This window comes from Oxyura jamaicensis, chromosome 20, assembly GCF_011077185.1.
Source record: "Oxyura jamaicensis isolate SHBP4307 breed ruddy duck chromosome 20, BPBGC_Ojam_1.0, whole genome shotgun sequence".
NCBI lineage: Eukaryota > Metazoa > Chordata > Aves > Anseriformes > Anatidae > Oxyura > Oxyura jamaicensis.
In genome coordinates this window covers 15,529,234-15,545,927 of record NC_048912.1, presented here as the reverse complement: position 1 = coordinate 15,545,927, position 16,694 = coordinate 15,529,234, and the positions used below count along the sequence as shown (strand labels likewise).

The window sequence follows — 16,694 nt, the reverse complement described above, 5'->3', positions numbered from 1 at the left end:
CCCGGGGCCGGGGGCTGACGGCGGCGTCCCCCCGGCAGGGCGGGCCTAGGCGCGGCGGGCATGGAGGAGAATGAGGTGGAGAGCAGCAGCGACGCGGCCCCGCAGGCGGCGCGGGAGGAGCCCTCCGAGAGCGGCCTCGGCGTCGGCACCTCGGAGGCCGTGTCCGCGGACAGCAGCGACGCCGCCGCCGCCCCCGGGCTCCTGTCCCGGGCCGACGACTCCGGCGTGGGGCAGAGCTCCGACAGCAGCGGCGTGTCCCTGGTACGGAGCGGTACCGGCACCGGGGCGCGGGCGGGGAGGGGGGGGCGGCGGCTCTGCCACCCCTGAGCCCCCATGGGCGTTCCTGGCGCGCGGCAGGCAGGCGGGACCTCGGGCGCTGCGGTGCTGCCTTCTCTGGGTGCCCCCCGGCTGTCCGAGGAGAGCTCTGCCAGGCGGCGAGGGCAGCCCTGGGGCTCAGGGGTTCTCGGCAGGAGCCAGGGAAACTGCCCCGAGACCTTCCCCGCGGCTCTGTGAAGTGACACGTGCTGGGAGTGGTTGCAGGGGGTGGCTGCCCCAAGGGCCCCTCCCAGCAGAGGTCTCTCAGCTGATCTCTTCTGTCCTGGCTTTTGTTGTTGCCTAGGAAGAGGTGTCGGAGAGCAGCTCCAGCACAGATGCGATCCCCCGGATTTACCTGCCAGATTCATCCTCCATTGCCCAGTCCACCTTGGTCTCCAGCGTCTCCACTGTGAGCCAGTCCATCATGGTGTCAGAGTCCCCGCAGGTCCTAGTCCACTCCAGCGTTATCACTGATGGTGCCACGATGGTGTCAGACTCCACTGCGTCCACCTCCTCGGACCTAGGTTCTGCCATAGACAAAATCATCGAGTCCACGATTGGGCCTGACATCATCCAAAGTGAGCGTGTGCTCCCAGCTGCTCGTGCTGGCGGCAGATCCGTCAGCTGTCCCCGCGTGCAGGCGGGAAGGGGGGATGGGGCTGGGAGGGTGAAGAGCTGCTGCTGTGCCAGACCTCGGGAAAACACACTTGGGAGGTGAGGGGAAACATGCATGCAGCACCTCATTTGGTGAGGGTGCCTCGCCTTGCCTCGCCTCAGCAGCTGGCAGGTTTTTGAGTTGCTCCTCGCTGGATGGCAGCGTTGCCTCTGGCTGACCTCCCTGCGCCGTTCCCACTCCGGTCTGAAATCGGGAGCGATACCTGCCACATCAGCTCTGCAGCCCCGCAGCCAGCAGCTGCTATCCTTTCCTCTCCCTTCCCTCCCCAGGCTGCATAGCTGTGACCAGTGCCGAAGATGGTGGAGCAGAGACTACCCAGTACCTCATTCTGCAGGGGCCCGACGATGGTAAGGGTGCACCTGGGGTATTCCCGTGGTGGACTTCTCTTCCTCTGAGCCCGTTTGCATTTTGGCAGTGGGCTCACAGTAATGGAGAAACAACAACAACAAAAAAAACATGGGGTATTTTTTGAGAAAACGTGTGCTGCTGGGGGGATGCTCCCAGCCGGACACGGGGCAGGATTGGAGCCTGGAGAGGACGCAGCCCCCATACAGCCACCAAGGATGTGCTGACTGTTAGGAGCTTGTTACTGAGCTCGTGATCCGCTCCTCGGCTGAGCTGATTCTGGTGTTTCAGGTGCCCCCATGGTTTCCCAGATGGCCACCTCTGCTCTGGCCAGCAGCTTGGCAATAGAAGCTGTGGCCGATGGTCCGACCTCCACGTGCCTTGACCAGCCGGGCCCCTCGGAGCCGTCGGAAGTGCTGGAGCTGCACATGCAGCCAGATCAGGTCCGAGAGGCAGATGGCGGCGAGGAGCTGGACCAGCCAGACATGGAGACGCTGGAAGAGATGATGGAGGTGGTGGTGGTGCAGCAGTTCAAGTGCAAGATGTGTCAGTACAAGAGTGTCTCCAAGAAAACGCTGATCAACCACATGAAGGAGCGGCACTTCCAGCCAGGTGTGTGTAGTGCTGCCGCTGCTAAGGACTGAGGAAAAACTATCTCGGGAAAAGAATTAAGAGGAGGAATATGAGTGCAAAGACCTGTGCTGTTTGTTACTCGATCAGGTAGAGAGTTCTCCTTCTGTTTTCTGTGGCAGTGGGTTCAGCTTTGGCTTTGAAGAAAGGACGTCCACGAAAGGGAGGTTCTGCTCCAAAGGCTTCGGAGGAGGAGGTCCCAGAGGAAGAAGATGATGATATCATGGATGCCGGTGCTATTGATGACCCTGAAGGTAGGACTCGTTCTTGCCATATCTTATGTAGCTTAGGTTTTCCCCTCATCTCTCTCTGATGTTTGGGGCCACTTACTTCCAGAGGACAGTGACTATAACCCAGCTGAGGATGAGCCCCGCGGGCGACAGCCCAAGTGCAGCCGCACCGTTCCCACATCCAGCGAGGAGAGGCCGCGGCGACGCCCGGGGAGGCCCCGCAAGTTTCCTCGCCTGGAGGACGTGTCCCAGGATGTGCCTGAAGGTGAGTGGGAGGCAGCAGCCCCTTGCTGGGTCAGAGAAGAGGGTGGTACGGAAGCAGCTGGGAGCCCACAGAGAGGGTACATGACAGTTTTGCTGTGTCCCGTTGAGTAGGAGAGGAGGTGGAGCCCTTAGTGACATCCCAAAGCACACCCAGCTGTGAGCTGCAGAATTCGGAAGCAACCAGTTCCTCTGGCCTGGAGAATGGGACCAGCGAGAGCCTGGCAGAGCCCAGCATCAGCCAGTCTGACTCAGAGAACAAGGACCCTTCCTCCAACACTGGCCCCGAGGAGGCAGACGTCGTCCCCAGGAGGCGAGGCCGGCCCTCCCGACGCTTCCTGGGCAAGAAATACCGCAAGTACATGGGGCGCAGGTGAGGGGTGTGTGCCGAGCCAGTGCTGGGCCCTCTGGCCTATGCCCAGGGCCGGTCCAGCCCTCGTCTGCCACCACAGCTCTGAGCCTAGCTCCGTGTTTGCAGGTACTACTACAAGTCACCCAAGCCCTTAATGAGGCCCTACCTTTGTCGAATCTGTGGCTCGCGTTTCCTCACGCACGAAGATCTGCGCTTCCATGTCAACTCACACGAGGCCAATGACCCACAGCTCTTCAAGTGTCTTCAGTGCAGCTACCGCTCCCGACGCTGGTCCTCCCTCAAGGTGAGCCCTGTCCTGTTCACATGCCCTCAGAGGGCGGCTCGTAGACACGGGTCTCATGGCACCCTCTCTGCTCCTTGCAGGAGCACATGTTCAACCACGTAGGCAGCAAGCCCTACAAGTGTGAGGAGTGCAACTACACCAGTGTGTACAAGAAGGACGTCATCCGACACTCCACAGTGCACAGTCGGGACAGGTAAGGGAAGCGAAGTCCTAAAGAGCACCGGGCAGTGCTAATATTGCTCCTCCTGCCCTGGGGGTGCAGCCACGGCTGCCCTTTCACCTGACCTCTGCCCCTTTCCAAAATGGGTACTTTTGGTGTGGAAGGTACAGGGGAGCTCAGACTTGGGATTTGGTTGACGAGGGGATTTTCTTCTTTCTTTTTCAGGAAAAAGAGAGCTGATCCGGTGAGTTTGAGTTCCCCGTTGGCCCTGTTATGTGGGAAGAGGCATGTCTGGGTCTTCCACAAATTCTAGGTGCCTAGTTGGATCAACTGAGGAAAGGCAGCCCAGGTCCTGTGGTGGGGAGAGGGGCAAGGAAGTTGATGTCCCCCCTCGGCCCCCATGAGCTCATCTTTGTGCTCTCCTTCCAGCCCCCAAAGCTGAACTCCTTCCCGTGCCCCGTATGCAACCGCATCTACCCCATGCAGAAGAGGCTCACGCAGCACATGAAGACACACAGCACGGAGAAGCCGCACATGTGTGACAAGGTGAGGATGGGCCTGGGGAGGGGCTGGCAGCGAGTGGGGCTGGACAGGAGGTGAACGCTGCTTTGCTTTCTTCCACTGCAGTGTGGGAAGTCCTTTAAGAAGCGCTACACCTTCAAGATGCACCTCCTGACGCACATCCAGGCCATTGCTAACCGCAGGTAGGAGCCTGGCCCCGGCCTGCTGCAGGCCCTCGTAGAGCCAGCGCCCCGGGGTCCCCCTCTCGGGAAGGGCAGGAGGTCCCTGCTGCCCATGCGACAGATGGTGCTGTCCTGGCAGGTTCAAGTGTGAGTTCTGTGACTACGTCTGTGAGGACAAAAAAGTCCTGCTGAACCACCAGCTGTCGCACATGAACGACAAGCCCTACAAATGCAGCTTCTGCAAGTACTCCACCTTCCGGGAGGACTTCCTGGTCTCTCATATGGCTGTCAAGCACACGGGTGAGAAGAGCTGCCTGCTGCCCCATGCCCTCCTCCCCCCCCCTGCTTCTGCAGCCTGTGGCCGGGAGCGTGCCTGCTCTCCCTGCTGTCCTGTGGGGTCCCCTGCCTGACACCTGCCTCCCACAGGAGGGAAGCCGTTTGCCTGTGAGTTCTGTCACTTCACCACGAAGCACAAGAAGAACCTGCGCCTCCACGTGCACTGCCGCCACGCTGACTCCTTTGAGGAGTGGGCTCAGAGGCACCCTGAGGAGCCACCCTGCCGCCGTCGCCCCTTCTTCACCCTGCAGCAGATCGAGGAGCTGAAGCAGCAGCACAGCCAGGTGCAGGCCCCGGCTGAGCCTGAGGCCAGTCCGCCGGTGAGTGCCGCTGCCGTGCCCTGGCTCCTTCCCTGGGGCTCACCCGACCCGGCCATGCTGCAGCACTCCTCTCTCTCTCGCAGGTCCCTCTCGGCCCCATCACCTACCAGGCCGTCCAGGCTGTGCCTGGAGCAGAGCCACCCATCCTTTCACAGGATTCCCTGGAGGGAGCCACCATCATCTACGAACAAGGTGAGCTCCCCGGGATGGATGGGGATGAGAAGGTGGGGGAGTGCTGTCTGACCCTGACTCTTTTTTCCTGACCTGCCAGGCGTGGCTGGCTCGGCAGAACTTGCCACACAGACTGCTCTGGATCTTCTGCTGAACATGAGCACTCAGCGAGAGCTGGCCACGGGCTCGCTGCAGGTGAGGAGGGCTGAGGGAGGCCGTGCCTGCTGCAGAGTGCACCACAGTCCCTGCAGTGCCCAGCTCTGCTGCCCGTCAGCGGAGCACCGTGCAGAGCCTTGCGTTCCTCCGACTGACTTGCTGTCCTCCCCCGCAGGTGGCAGTAGTGAAGCCAGATGATTCAGGAGAGGTACAGACCACCTGTGAGCCACAGGCACAGGAGGAAGGGGCAGAGCTGGATTCCTCTGAGCAGCAGCAGAAGTTGGTGACACTGCACATGGCAGAGCCTGGGGAGACGTTGGTGCAGGAGGCTTATGAGGAGGCGACCCTGGGTGGCTCAGAGCTGCAGCAGATCACTATCCCCTTTGGTGGGACAACAGAGTACAGCATCATCACACCCATTAGCGAGGAGATTCAGGCTCCAGGCACGCTGTACAGGTCAGCTCTATGGGAGGAGCGGGGAGACAGAGGCACCTCTGACCTCAAATGAGGAGACCTCGAGTGGGGAGGGGGATGAGGCAGACCTGCTCTGACAGTGTCCTCTGCCAGCGGTGAGGAGGAGAGCCCTGCAGACACATCCCGTGCAGTTGTGGTGAGCGAAGCTGTGATGACAGAGGCTCTGAAGGACCATAACAATCACTACATCATGTCACCCGGTGTCCCAGGGAGCCAGCTCCATCACGTGGAGGTGAGGAGGGTGGGCTTTCTCTCTGTTTTGGGCAGCAGTGTGAGCAGGTGTGACTGGTGTTTCTTCCGTAGCCCCTCAGCGGAGATGCTGCCTTTCCCTTGCCAGCAGAGGGCCAGGAGGCACAGCCAGCCAGCGTCAAGTGGCCCCTGGTGCAGAGTGTCACCAGGCAGCTCCAGAAGGACTCAGCTTTATCCCCAGCCTCCGAAGGGCAGGAAGTCTCATCCCCAAAGGTCAAGTGGCCTGTGCTCCAAGGCATGGCCAAGAAGCTCTCGTGCAAGGTTTCCACAGCCAAGAAGCTCTCGTGCAAGATTTCCACAGCCAAAAAGTTTTCATGCAAGATTTGCACAGCCATGTTCACAGGGAGAGCAGAAATGGAGAGTCACAAGAGAGCCCACATTGGGCCCAGCACCTTCAAGTGTCCCGACTGTCCATTCACTGCAGCCCTCTGGCCGGAGGTCCGGGTAGGTACCCGGGGTAGAGCAGCCCTGGGAATAACTGGTGTGGAGAAGCAGGGGCCTGACTGTGCTCTTGTCTTTCTGTCCCCAGAGCCACATGGTGCAGCATGCCAGCCTTCGGCCACATAAGTGCACCCACTGCAGCTTCGCCTCCAAGAACAAGAAAGACCTGCGCAGACACATGCTAACACACACCAACGAGAAGCCCTTTGCCTGCCAGATTTGTGGGCAGAGGTGAGTGAATGCTGCTGCGCTGTTGCTGCTTCTAGAGATCCAGTAGAGCTTCTCAGGTTTGAGAGGAGATGGGATATTAGCAAAGAGATGGCTGCACTGATGCTACCCCCAAGAGCAACATCCTGTTAGAGGAGGCTCAGCCCTTTGAGAACAGTTCCTGCTGCAGATGGTCCTGGTTTAGTCTCCAAGGAACTTCTGCACAGAGAGGTTTGGTACCTTAGGGCCGATGGAGAAGCTTTAGGACCTGGGACAGGCCGTTTTCTGGACGTGTTTGTGGTACCTGTAGGCAGGCTCTTTTCAGAGAGCACAGAGGTCCTGTGCTGCCCACGACAAATGCTGCCTCTCTCCTTTCTCCTGTAGGTTCAACCGTAACGGGCACCTCAAGTTCCACATGCAGCGCTTGCACAGCTCAGAGGGGAAGAGGCCGGGGGCACCTGCGGCTGCTGCCCAGCAGACCATCATACTGAACAGTGACGAGGACACGCTGGCCACCCTGCAGAGTAAGATGTGTCTGTGCCCCGTACAGGGTGACCTGCAGGTGTCCTGCAGCCAGAGCCCTACGTGGTGCTTCACCCCGCCTGTGGGCTCTGCAGGGCTGGAACTGGTCCAGGACAGAGATTCCTGCTGAAGGTTAGGGTTGCCTGTGGCAGCAGGACCCGCTGGGTGCAGAGGCAAGGGCAGTGTCAGTGTGCTCTTGTCAGCTGCAGGGGCTCAGTGCTGGGAGCAGTCCCGCACAGGCACTGTCTGCTGTGACTCGGTGCCAAACGAGGGGCCCAGTGTTTGCTCCACGCAGTTCCCAAGGGGTGGGCGCGTTCAGGTCGCAGCGAGCGGTGCTGTGAGCAGTTTGCAGCTGAAATGGGAGTGGAGCTTACAGGCTGGTGTGCAGGTCTGGGTTTTACCCGTGGTGGCTTCTAGGTTCCTTCATGTTGGGAGAGTTTCCTTTAGCTTCTGCCTTCAGTGAGCAGAGCTGAGGGCCTGTGCTGTCCTCCTTGGGGTGGGCGCTGGCAGGGGCCAGCAGCCCGGCAGTGTCCCACCAGCTTTCTCCCCGTTCCAGCGGCTCTGCAGTCAGGCCAGGCGGTGTTGGCTCCTGAGCGGCTGCAGCAGGCTCTGGGGCAGGAGCACATCATCGTCGCTCAGGAGCAGAGCATCACGAGCCAGGTGAGTTGCAGCCTCGTCGTCCCGCTGTCTGTCCGCTCCCATGTGCTGTGCTGGCTCCCTCCGGGCAGAGGGCCTGCCGTCCTGCCCACGCTGAGCGCTGGGCAATCTGCCTGACAGGAGGAGGCGACGTATATCCAGGAGATCACAACTGCTGATGGCCAGACAGTACAGCACTTAGTGACATCTGACAACCAGGTGAGAGGGGCTGCACGTGTCCCAGAACACGGAACTGAGACGTCCCATGCAGCTGCAGCAGGGACAGCAACAGCAGAGAGACCTGGGGAGAGGTGGGGTGGGAAAAGGCACAGAAGCCAGAGAAGAACCAGCCCTGTTGCGATGCATGGAGTGGGCAGTGGTGAGCTGTTTTGTGGTTCCAAATCCCTGTGCTTGCAGGTTCAATACATCATTGCCCAGGATGGTGTGCAGCACTTGCTTCCCCACGAGTATGTTGTTGTCCCAGAGGGACATCACATCCAGGTAGGCTTCAGTCTGGCTGCTCCCTTGGCACAGTGCATGAGGCTGGTGAGGGAGCACAAGGCTGGGCCGCCTCCTCCTCCCCCCTATGCCTTGCTCTGTTCAAGTCGCAGCACTGGGAGGCAGGGAAGCCTGCTATCCCTAACACAGCCTTACTGCAGCTCTTGTCTTCAGGTGCAGGATGGTCAGATCACCCACATACAGTATGAACCAGGCAGCCAGTTCCTCCAGGAGCCACAGGTAAGGCACGGTTGCTGGAGCTGACGGGGCTGCAGTGAGATGGGCTCTGAGCACAGAGCTGCAGAGGGAAGGATATGAAATAGAAGGTGCAGGTGGGTTAGTGGTTCACTGCAGCACCTGTGGCCAGGGCAGCACTCCAGGAGGGACCCTGTGCAGTCCCAGACTCTGTCTTCTCTCCTCCCTGCAGATCCAGTACATGCCTGTCTCACCTGAGCAGCAGCTTGTCACCCAGGCTCAGCTGGAAGCAGCTGCGCATTCAGCAGTCTCAGGTAGGACCAGGGTCATGGGGACAACCTCGGGCTTAGCTCCTGCCCTCCTCTCTTCCCCATGTCCCCAGGGTGCCGGTCCTGCAGGGGAGCTGGGGATGCCCGAGGCTGCTTTCTCGCTGTAGCTGGCAGGGCTGCCGTGCTATGGGCTGGGGTTGGCTGGGTTAGACTGCCATCCTGCTGCCTGCGTCCCTGTAATTCTGGGAAGCAGCTGGTGTTGGTTTCTGAGGGGAGACCTTTGCTGAAGGTCCCCTGCTCTGGAGGCAGGTTGCTGCGCTGGGTGGTGCAGCTCGTGTTTGTGCCCGTTCCCTGGAGGCAGGGGGGGAGCGTGGAGGGGGCCCCAGGCACTGCTCTGCCCTGTCCTCGGGCACAGGGCAAGGAACCGCTGACCCGCTCTCCTCTGCAGCAGTGGCTGATGCTGCCATGGCCCAGGCGCAGGGCGTGTTCACTGCGGAGGCAACAGCCGAGCAGATTCAGCAGCTGCAGCAGGGAATCCACTACGATGTCATCACGCTGGCAGATTAACGTTGGGGACAGGCCTGGCTGATGCTCAGGGACATCCGTGCTGAGCAGGACAGCAGCACCAGGCAGGAGCCTCTCCAGCCAGCGGTTGCCTTATTGCTTTGGGGCTACGAGGGATGTGCCTGAGTGCACGCCAGCAAGGGCGTGCAGCCACTCTCCTGCACGCAGCCAGGGTCCTGCACATTGTCCCTGGCACAGGGAGCTGTCTCGAGCAGAGACTGCCGCAGCCAAGGCACGGGGACAGGCTGAGCAGGGGCAGCGCTCCCCTGTAGCTGGTCTCTTTGCCTGTTGCACTTGATGGTCTGAAATCCCTTTCCCTGAATCATGTCTGTGTGGGCCAAACTCAAATCAGCGTCTGCCTGGACACAAGGATGCCGGGAGAGCCGTGGGGCCAAGCACAGCCACGCGGTGCGGTGCGAGACGTGAGGCGTGTCCAGCCTCAGCCCAGCGCTCCCCCTTGGCAGCCTTGGGCGCGAGGTCCTGGCGTGAGGGCAGCCTTCCCTCCTTTGGCTCCTCCGGCCTGCAGGCAGGCGGCAGTAGGGCTTTGGACTGGAGGAACCCCAACTAGGAAGAGGCAGGGGTGGAATATGTTCTATTTTTCTTCTGAAGAGGGATGGACTCTGCTGCAGAGTTGGTTTGTAGGTGGTTATGGGAGGGGTTCGATTCTCATGTTCTCAAGCTTTGAATATGCTTATGAATAAAAAGGGATTGAAACCTGTGTCTGTGCTGCCTTGTCCAGGGTGGGAGGCAGCGCCAGCCTTCCTGCTGCTCTGGGGGCAGGTCCTGCCTCATGCAGCAGCCCTGTGCCATCCCTTGTTCCCATCGCAGTGACCTTGACTCCTGGGAAGTGAGCTGGCCAGCTGGTACCAGGGTGGGCTCGGGGCTGTAGTCATGAAATTAATCAAGTGGTAAACAGCCTAAATCCCGTGTAACTCTGTCCCAAACTACAAACGCTGCCCCTCCCTGAGCGGATTGTCTGGAAGTATTTACATGTGATTATAACAGCTAATCTCAGAGTTTTAGTTCTATGCTTTTGCATTAAACTGATTATCTGCAGAGGGGGAAAAAGGCCTGGAACCACCCAACTTCAACAGGAGCTGCGCTGCCTGAGCCCTGTGCTGACTGCAAGGGACGGCAGAGCTGGGCTGTGACCAGCACCAGGGCTCCCACTACACCGAGCACCTGCAGGGGTCTGCTGTGTGCCTGGGGTCTGCTGCCCCTGCCAGCAGCGCTGCTCCTGGCTGGGCCCTGGGCAGCCCCCTGCTCATCCCCTGCCCCAGCCCCGCGGAGCTGCATGCCATCCCTCCTGCCGAGCCGTGCAGCCAGGCCCTTGGTGGCCAGCAGCCCGCGGGCTGGCAGTGCCTCACCATGGCCCTGCCCCGTCCCTGCTGGGGCTGCACCCAGCCGCGCTTGCATTCCCCCTGCGGCTGTACCTGTGAGTGGCTCTTGCCAGCTGGCTGAGGCTGGGTCTGGGTTTGGCTGTGCCCACCAGCTGTGTGGGGTTGGCCGCGGCCCTCCCCGTCCAGCTGTGCAGCGCAGGGTTAACGCCGCAGCAATCCACAGGCGCCTAGATTACAGCCCCATTATCTAATAAAGCGGATCCACAGCGCCGCTGCGCTGATCAGGGCTGGCGGAGTCCCGTGGGGACAAGGTTACGGGGCTGTGGCAGCAGCGTGCGGGCCCCGGCTGGCTCCCTGTCCACCCCGGCTGTCCGGCTCCGCCGTCCCCTCCCGGCGGCGCAGGCGTCCTGGCATCCACGCCTGGGGCGGCCGGAGAGCACGGGACCAGCCCGAGGTGGGGACGGGACGGGGCTGGGGCGGAGGGGCCAGGGCCAGGCCGCTGCTCGCGGGGGCCGTGGGTGTTGCTGGGGCTCAGCCACGGGTGCGGTGGGGGCTCGGGGCCTGGCTGGGCGCTGGCTCGGGGCACCTCGGCCCTGCGGCTCTCGCTGTCACCGCAGGCCTGTGGGGAGCCCGGGGATGCTGCGGGGCTCGTTAGCCCCAGTGACCTTCTCCTTCCCGTCCCCGGCCAGTGCTAAGCGGGTTTGTTACATATTTAATATCCTGAGAGCGTTATTAGTCGGTATTTACCGACGGATACAACCTGTGGGATAATCCGTCTGGGCGGGTGGCACGGAGCAGGAGTCGGGCGGCTCGGGGGGCTCCAGGGACCTGCGCAGCTGCCTGCCCCCCCCCACTGGCCCCAGAGCCTGCGGGTCCCAACCAGACAAAGGGTCCCGGGGCAGCGGCAGGGCCCCTTCCCCTTCCCTTTCCCCTTCCCTTCCGTCCCTCCCAACAGGAATCCAGCTGCGGCCTCCTGCCAGCAGCGGTTGCCTCTTGCACAAGGGCCGAGGCAGGGAGGCGTTAACTGTTTCCTAGCTTGGGACTGGGAACACAGCGCGGGCAGCCAGCACTGAGTAAGGGCCCCGGGCCCTGCAGGGAGCAAGGTGACGGCTGCAGGGTGACGGAGCAGAGCTTAGGGCGGCCCGGAGGCAACTGGGCTGGGGAAGAGCCCGTTGTTGGTGGCTGCAGTGCCCCGTGCTCGCTTCTGACCCTGCACCCTGCCCCGCAGGCCGAGCCGTGCCAAGTGCCAAGGACACGGTGCCGCAGGCGGGCTGCCTCCGGACAGCAGCGCCGGACACCGTGGCTCTGTGCCAGGGCTCCCCAGCGGGGGCTGAGGCCCTCGGGGCGGTCCCCCCCCCAGATCCTGGTGACGGACTTCAGCGCGGTGGTGAGCAGGGGGAGCAGGGCTGCCGGCTGGGGGCACGGGTGTGAGGGCTGTGGCCGTGCTGTTCCTGGGGCTCCACCTGCTCCCACGGCCACGCTGGGGCTTGGGGACGTCCACGCGAGCGCGGCCCCTCACCAAGCCCCACGCTTCCCCTGCTGCGCCTGGGCCAGAGCCCCGCGGGCTGGCACTGCCCTGACCCGCAGCCGGAGCCGGGCGAGGAGGACAGCGAGCAGGACGCCCGGGAGGCATCCGAGGATGGGAACAGCAGCGTGGGCGCCAGCCCCGTGGCCGTGAGTGCTGGGCCGGAGCCTGGGGCTCGCTGGGTGCTGCGTGCCCCGGGGAGCGGTGCTGAAGGTCTCGGTCTGCAGCTGGACCCAGTGGAGAAGGAATGGCTGCAGGGAGCAGCCGGCGGGGACCTGCCCGTCCTGAGCCACCTCCTGCAGCAGGAGCCTGCCCTGGCCTCCAAGAAGGTGCGTGCCGGGGGGGGCCGGGCTGAGCTCGGCTGCAGGGCTGGGGCTGCGGGGCTGACCCACGCCTCCTGCCCCCCCCTGGCCCTGCAGGATTTCACCTCGGTGAGTGCGGGGCGCCCAGCGCAGCCCCGGAGCCCCCAGGTCCTGACCCCAGGGTTGGGGGGTTGATGGGCACCCCGGGGGCACCGCAGCTGCCCTGGGATGGGGCAGGCTGTGGTGCACGGCATCGCTGCACCCCATCCTGCCCCCCTCACATCCCGCCGCCCCCCGGCACTGACCCCTGCCTCTCCCACCCGCCGTGCTGCGCCGCTGCCGCCGTGGTGCCCAGGGGGTGAGTGGGGGCCTGGGGCTGCTGCGGGCATGGGGGAGATGCAGGAGGGGGCCGGGGTGCTGGGACAAGGTCATGGGGAGGAGGACGGGGTCTGGAGGCACGTGGGGCCATGCAGGGAATGGGGCCGTGGGAGGGGTGGGTGTGTGGGATGGGGGTGCTGTGGGGAGGGAGGGGGCCAGGAAGGGTTGGGGGCCAGGGATGCAATGGGGCCAGGAGGGGTGACAGGGGCTGACAGCGCGGTGGGGAGAGGACAGAGTCTACAAGGGAATGGGTATGGGAGGACGGGGGCCGTGGGGGGGGGGGGGACGGGGCACTGGGGGAGCCAGGGACTGGGGTGGGGGGGCATGGGGCTGGGAGGGGAGGGTGCGTTTCCTTCAGTGGCTGCAGCCGACGTCCCTCTGCCCCCCCGCTGGCCCCCTCCACTGTGGCTGCCGCCCTGCCCCATGCAGTTCGTAAGTCCGAGTCCTTCCTGGCCTCACGCTGCCCCAGAGCTGGCCCTGGCGGGGCTGAGCAGGCCGGGAGTGGACGGGGGAGCCCCCCCGCTCACCCATCCCATGTCCCCCATCCTGCTGCCCCCTGGCCCTGGACCCCCCACCCGCCTGCCCCACAGACCGCGTTGCACTGGGCAGCGAAGCACGGCAAGGAGGACATGGCCGCGATGCTCGTGGATGCTGGGGCCGACATCAACACGCGAGCGGTGAGTGGGGCCCCAGGGGTCCCGGGCTGGGGCTGGTGCCGGGGCTGAGGCACCCCCATGCTGACCGTGCCTCTCCTCCCCGGCCCCGGCCGTGCCGCATCCAGCACGTGAGTACAGGCCCCGGCTGACGGTCGCTGCTGGGCCGGGGGGGTGCTGAGCACATCACACGTGGTGCCCGGCTCTGCCCCCACAGCAGCTCTCTCCCTCGGGCAGGGCGTGAGTATGCTCAGCTGGACGGACGGACGCGCTGCAGGCCTGGCCCAGGACGGGGGGCGCGGGGGGGTGCCCTGGGAAGGGGCCGGGGCGTCCCCAGGGCGGTGGGAATGGGCGTCCCTGGCAGGGTGGTGGCAGCAGCAGGGTGTCCCCAGGAGGGTGTGTGGTGGGGGGCTTTGGTCTCTCCTCCTGGGAGCAGGTGGTGCTGGGGGCCACGGCACAGCCCCGTATCCCCCCCCCCCCCGGGGCCTGGTGTCCCCCAGGGCTACACCCCCCTGCACATCGCCGCGCTCCACGGCCACCGCCAGATCGTGGACCTGCTCATCGAGCGCTTTGGTGAGGGCCCTGCCTGAGGCCCCCCACCCACGCCCGGGGCTCTCGGCCCCCCCCAGGTCCCAGCAGGGTCACGGTGTCGCCACTACCCTGGGGCCCTCTGGGACTGGCCCCGAGCGGTGGCTCAGGGCATCTCTCCCGCAGGGGCCAAGCAGAACCTGCGGGACTACAGCGGGCACCTGGCCGGGCACTACCTGGGCACCACGGGGACGCTGGACGGGGACCCCGACACCCCCCGTAAGAGCCTGCCTGGCTGGTGGGGAGTCCTCCGGCCTGGGATGAGATGGGGACATGGGGGGCACGGGACGGGGGGGTCTGGGGTTGTGGGGGACCGGGCTGGGGTTGGTGTGGGACAGGGCCGGGGAGGTTTGGGAACATGGGGGACACACAAGTGGGGATGCTGGGGGACATGGGGGAACACGTGCTGGGGGTGTTTGGGGTCGTGGTGGGGGCACAGGCGGGGGTGTGGGGGCTATGGGATGGGGGTGCAGGAGCTGCACTGTCCCAGGGCCATGCAGCGAGGGTGAGGGGTGGGGGGGGTCTTGCTGATGCTGATGGGCTTGGCCCCAGAGCTGCCCTCGGGCCGGGGTGAGCGCGGCCGGAACCGGCGCCTGGCCTGCCTGCTGCTGCCCAAGGCCGGCGGGCAGGCGCGGCGGCGCTGGGGCTCGGCTGAGGACCTGGTGGAGCCGGAGGAAGAGCGAGCCCCGGCGCAGCTCCTTGCACCGCCTGCGTCCTACCGGGCCGTCCGCAAGTTCTCCCGCTAGCCCAACCCTGGCCCTGGCCCTGCAGCGTGGTCGGGGACTCAGGGGTCAGGATCGAAGATGGGGACGGACGATGATGTCTGGCTCTGCAATAAAGCTCCGTGTGCACTGCGTCCCCGCGCGTGGTGTCCCTGTGTGCGCTGTTCCCTTGGGGCCACGGCCACGCGTGGGGCCAGGCAGAATGGCCCCATCCAGACTGCTCGAGGGGGCTCTGTGCACAGGGACGGGGGAGTCCCGGGGTCCTGTGTGGGTGCTGGGCACGTCCTGGCTGGCAATGGCCACGCGGCGCAGCTGTGCCGTGCCAGCCCCTGCCCGACGGGAGCTGGTGTGGGGGGCGAGGGGGGTGCCAGCCGCTGCCCCAGATCCGCACTGCCGCTTTAACGGGCGCTGCCAGGGTGCTAATACCCCCTAATCAGCTGTCCGTCACCGCAGCCCCCAGACCGATATAAAACGCCCCGCAGCAGCTCCCCGGCTCTGCTCCCGCAGCATGGCAGCTCCTCAGGGAGAGGGGAGCCCAGGCCAAGAGCCGGGGGGCTGCAGGGGGCTGTGGGGAGCCCTGCAGGGACCCCGGCAGGGACCCCCACAGGGACCCCCACCAGCCCTGCTGCCCTGCCCCTGCCCCATGCTGGCTGGCTACAACCTGCTGCCGCCCCCCCTGAGCCTCCTGGCGCCCTCGGTAAGTGATGCCCAGCAGATCCTGGGGGACCCGTCCCCAGTGGGGGGGCTGAGGCTGGGGAGCCACTGTCCTGGTGGTGCCGCAGCCCCGCACCCTGCTGCCCCCCGCACCTTGGGGTGTGCGGTGCTGGACAGGGGAGGGTGGGGGGGGATGCGCAGGATCTGTCCCTGCCCCAGCCTGAGCGGGAAGTGCCAAGACCCCCACCCCCAGACCCCCACTTCTGCACCCTCCCTCCCCCCCACAACACCTCCGTGCCCCCAGGTCCCACCAGCCTGCGCCGTGCCCCCGGGGCTGCTGCCCGGCACCGGGCTCTGCCCCCCCTGCTGCCGGCAGCCCCTGCCCGTGGAGCCAGAGCGCGTGAAGGCAGCCACGGCGCGGGAGAGCACCGGGGCGCTGAAGGCCTGGCTGGCCCAGCACCCCAGGAACCCCTACCCCAGCAAGGGCGAGAAGGTGATGCTGGCCATGGTCAGCCGGATGAGCCTCACGCAGGTCTCCACCTGGTTCGCCAACGCCCGGCGGCGCCTCAAGAAGGAGAACAAGGCGGGCTGGGCAGCGCGCGGCACCTCCGACGGCGAGGACAGCGAGGGCGAGGGGGCTCCGAGAGGGACCCCCCCTGGCTCCAGCCCCGTGCAGGATGGATGTGGCAGCAGCCCCACTGCGGGGCCAGGCCCTGGGCAGGGCGAGCGGCTGCAGAAACCCAAGATCTGGAGCGTGGCGGCAATGGTGGCGTCTGGCCCCGGAGAGAGCGGGGGAACTGCAGCACTGCCAGGGCAGGAGTAGGGGGGGGGGGGCTCGGTCCCTCCTGCCCCCAGGGTCAGGCTGCACCAGGGTGTGCAGTGCCATGTGCATGCAGCTCGGACCCTGCCCCTGCTGCCCCAGCCCCTCTGCCCCTCACAGCCCCCCTGTGCTGCCCGAAGCCGGCCCCTCCTGCACCCCAGCCCCTGGGGGAGGAAGAGCCATGGCACCTCCCAGCACTTCAGTGCCTTGCTCCCCAGTCCCAGGTGTCCTGGGACCACCGAGGGGCTGGGCTCAGGTGGGGGCTGTGGGGAGCGGGTGCACGGTGCTACGTTACAGGGCACACAGAGCCACCGTGCACAAGGGCTGCAGGAGGGAGAGGTCAGCGCAGCCTCGCCCCTGCACTGTGACAGGCTCGGCCCCGCAGGGCTCCCCGGGGCCCTGCTCCATAGCAGGCAGCTGGGGGCAGCTCCAGGGTGACCACGGGGGCTGGGGAGGGGAGAGGGGACTGCAGGCCCTGGAAAGGCACGGACACGGGGCAGGGCCGTGTGCTGGCTCCCACTGTTCCTAAGAACTAGGAAACGGAAATCAAAAATAGACTTTGCTCTTCTTGATAAAAGTAATAAAATGGTTAGCGGTGTTAAATTAATCCTTACAAAACAAAACCCAAGGAGGTTAAATACAGCCCGGAGTCGCCGCATAAAAACCACAATGACTACAAAACAGCTGCAAAGACGTCTTTACACACCAAAGAACTCCT

The 16,694-nt window shown here is 64.5% G+C and overlaps 4 protein-coding genes and 1 long non-coding RNA gene across 7 annotated transcripts in view; 4 read left to right on the top strand and 1 right to left on the bottom strand.

The window, feature by feature from the left end:
• The first annotated feature begins 7 nt into the window (after positions 1 to 7).
• Positions 8 to 9,712, top strand: ZNF335 (zinc finger protein 335). Of its 3 annotated transcripts, none has more exons than XM_035343921.1 (27): positions 8 to 261; positions 620 to 893; positions 1,261 to 1,338; positions 1,628 to 1,948; positions 2,089 to 2,220; positions 2,303 to 2,461; positions 2,572 to 2,815; positions 2,936 to 3,113; positions 3,194 to 3,306; positions 3,499 to 3,517; positions 3,703 to 3,819; positions 3,901 to 3,977; positions 4,096 to 4,256; positions 4,383 to 4,612; positions 4,696 to 4,804; positions 4,884 to 4,978; positions 5,115 to 5,395; positions 5,507 to 5,645; positions 5,717 to 6,106; positions 6,192 to 6,334; positions 6,695 to 6,834; positions 7,389 to 7,492; positions 7,610 to 7,687; positions 7,886 to 7,969; positions 8,141 to 8,206; positions 8,394 to 8,475; positions 8,879 to 9,712. In XM_035343921.1, the coding sequence occupies exons 1-27, from the start codon at positions 61 to 63 to the stop codon at positions 8,995 to 8,997; spliced, it is 4,134 nt and encodes a 1,377-aa protein (XP_035199812.1). In that variant the 5' UTR covers positions 8 to 60; the 3' UTR covers positions 8,998 to 9,712. The 3 variants fall into 3 exon arrangements, with proteins under 3 accessions (XP_035199812.1, XP_035199811.1, XP_035199810.1); XM_035343920.1 differs by having other exon boundaries at positions 2,572 to 2,830; positions 8,882 to 9,712; XM_035343919.1 differs by having other exon boundaries at positions 2,572 to 2,830.
• Positions 9,319 to 14,636, top strand: LOC118176892 (ankyrin repeat domain-containing protein SOWAHC-like). The gene is made up of 10 exons (XM_035344168.1): positions 9,319 to 9,402; positions 10,591 to 10,788; positions 11,563 to 11,721; positions 11,889 to 12,008; positions 12,087 to 12,188; positions 12,279 to 12,290; positions 12,517 to 12,519; positions 13,693 to 13,765; positions 13,907 to 13,999; positions 14,333 to 14,636. The coding sequence occupies exons 1-10, from the start codon at positions 9,319 to 9,321 to the stop codon at positions 14,524 to 14,526; spliced, it is 1,038 nt and encodes a 345-aa protein (XP_035200059.1). The 3' UTR covers positions 14,527 to 14,636.
• On the top strand, positions 12,726 to 13,570 carry LOC118176683. The gene is made up of 4 exons (XR_004755498.1): positions 12,726 to 12,971; positions 13,130 to 13,216; positions 13,321 to 13,323; positions 13,430 to 13,570. It is a non-coding gene; the product is annotated as an uncharacterized LOC118176683 (long non-coding RNA).
• Positions 14,637 to 15,145: 509 nt separating the features above from the next.
• LOC118176891 (iroquois-class homeodomain protein IRX-2-like) lies at positions 15,146 to 16,303 on the top strand. Its single transcript, XM_035344167.1, has 2 exons — positions 15,146 to 15,199; positions 15,461 to 16,303. The coding sequence occupies exons 1-2, from the start codon at positions 15,146 to 15,148 to the stop codon at positions 15,977 to 15,979; spliced, it is 573 nt and encodes a 190-aa protein (XP_035200058.1). The 3' UTR covers positions 15,980 to 16,303.
• A 236-nt stretch (positions 16,304 to 16,539) lies between these two features.
• Positions 16,540 to 16,694, bottom strand: part of PCIF1 (PDX1 C-terminal inhibiting factor 1) — a 27,854-nt gene continuing 27,699 nt past the window's right edge. The window contains exon 16 of the mRNA XM_035343784.1: positions 16,540 to 16,692. The gene's annotated coding sequence lies outside the window, so the exon portion shown is untranslated. The remainder of the gene's footprint in view (positions 16,693 to 16,694) is intronic.

What these genes read in the sequence shown, in the direction of transcription:
- LOC118176892 (XM_035344168.1), top strand. Translation starts at nt 9,319, where the DNA reads ATGTCTGTGTGGGCCAAACTCAAATCAGCGTCTGCCTGGACACAAGGA. An exon ending in GGGCCAAGCACAGCCACGCG is followed by an intron (nt 9,403 to 10,590) that starts GTGCGGTGCGAG and finishes TATCTAATAAAG; the next exon opens with CGGATCCACAGCGCCGCTGC. An exon ending in TGACGGACTTCAGCGCGGTG is followed by an intron (nt 11,722 to 11,888) that starts GTGAGCAGGGGG and finishes CGCCTGGGCCAG; the next exon opens with AGCCCCGCGGGCTGGCACTG.
- LOC118176891 (XM_035344167.1), top strand. Translation starts at nt 15,146, where the DNA reads ATGCTGGCTGGCTACAACCTGCTGCCGCCCCCCCTGAGCCTCCTGGCG. An exon ending in TGAGCCTCCTGGCGCCCTCG is followed by an intron (nt 15,200 to 15,460) that starts GTAAGTGATGCC and finishes CCGTGCCCCCAG; the next exon opens with GTCCCACCAGCCTGCGCCGT.
- ZNF335 (XM_035343919.1), top strand. Translation starts at nt 61, where the DNA reads ATGGAGGAGAATGAGGTGGAGAGCAGCAGCGACGCGGCCCCGCAGGCG. An exon ending in TGGCCACGGGCTCGCTGCAG is followed by an intron (nt 4,979 to 5,114) that starts GTGAGGAGGGCT and finishes CCTCCCCCGCAG; the next exon opens with GTGGCAGTAGTGAAGCCAGA. An exon ending in TAGTGACATCTGACAACCAG is followed by an intron (nt 7,688 to 7,885) that starts GTGAGAGGGGCT and finishes CTGTGCTTGCAG; the next exon opens with GTTCAATACATCATTGCCCA.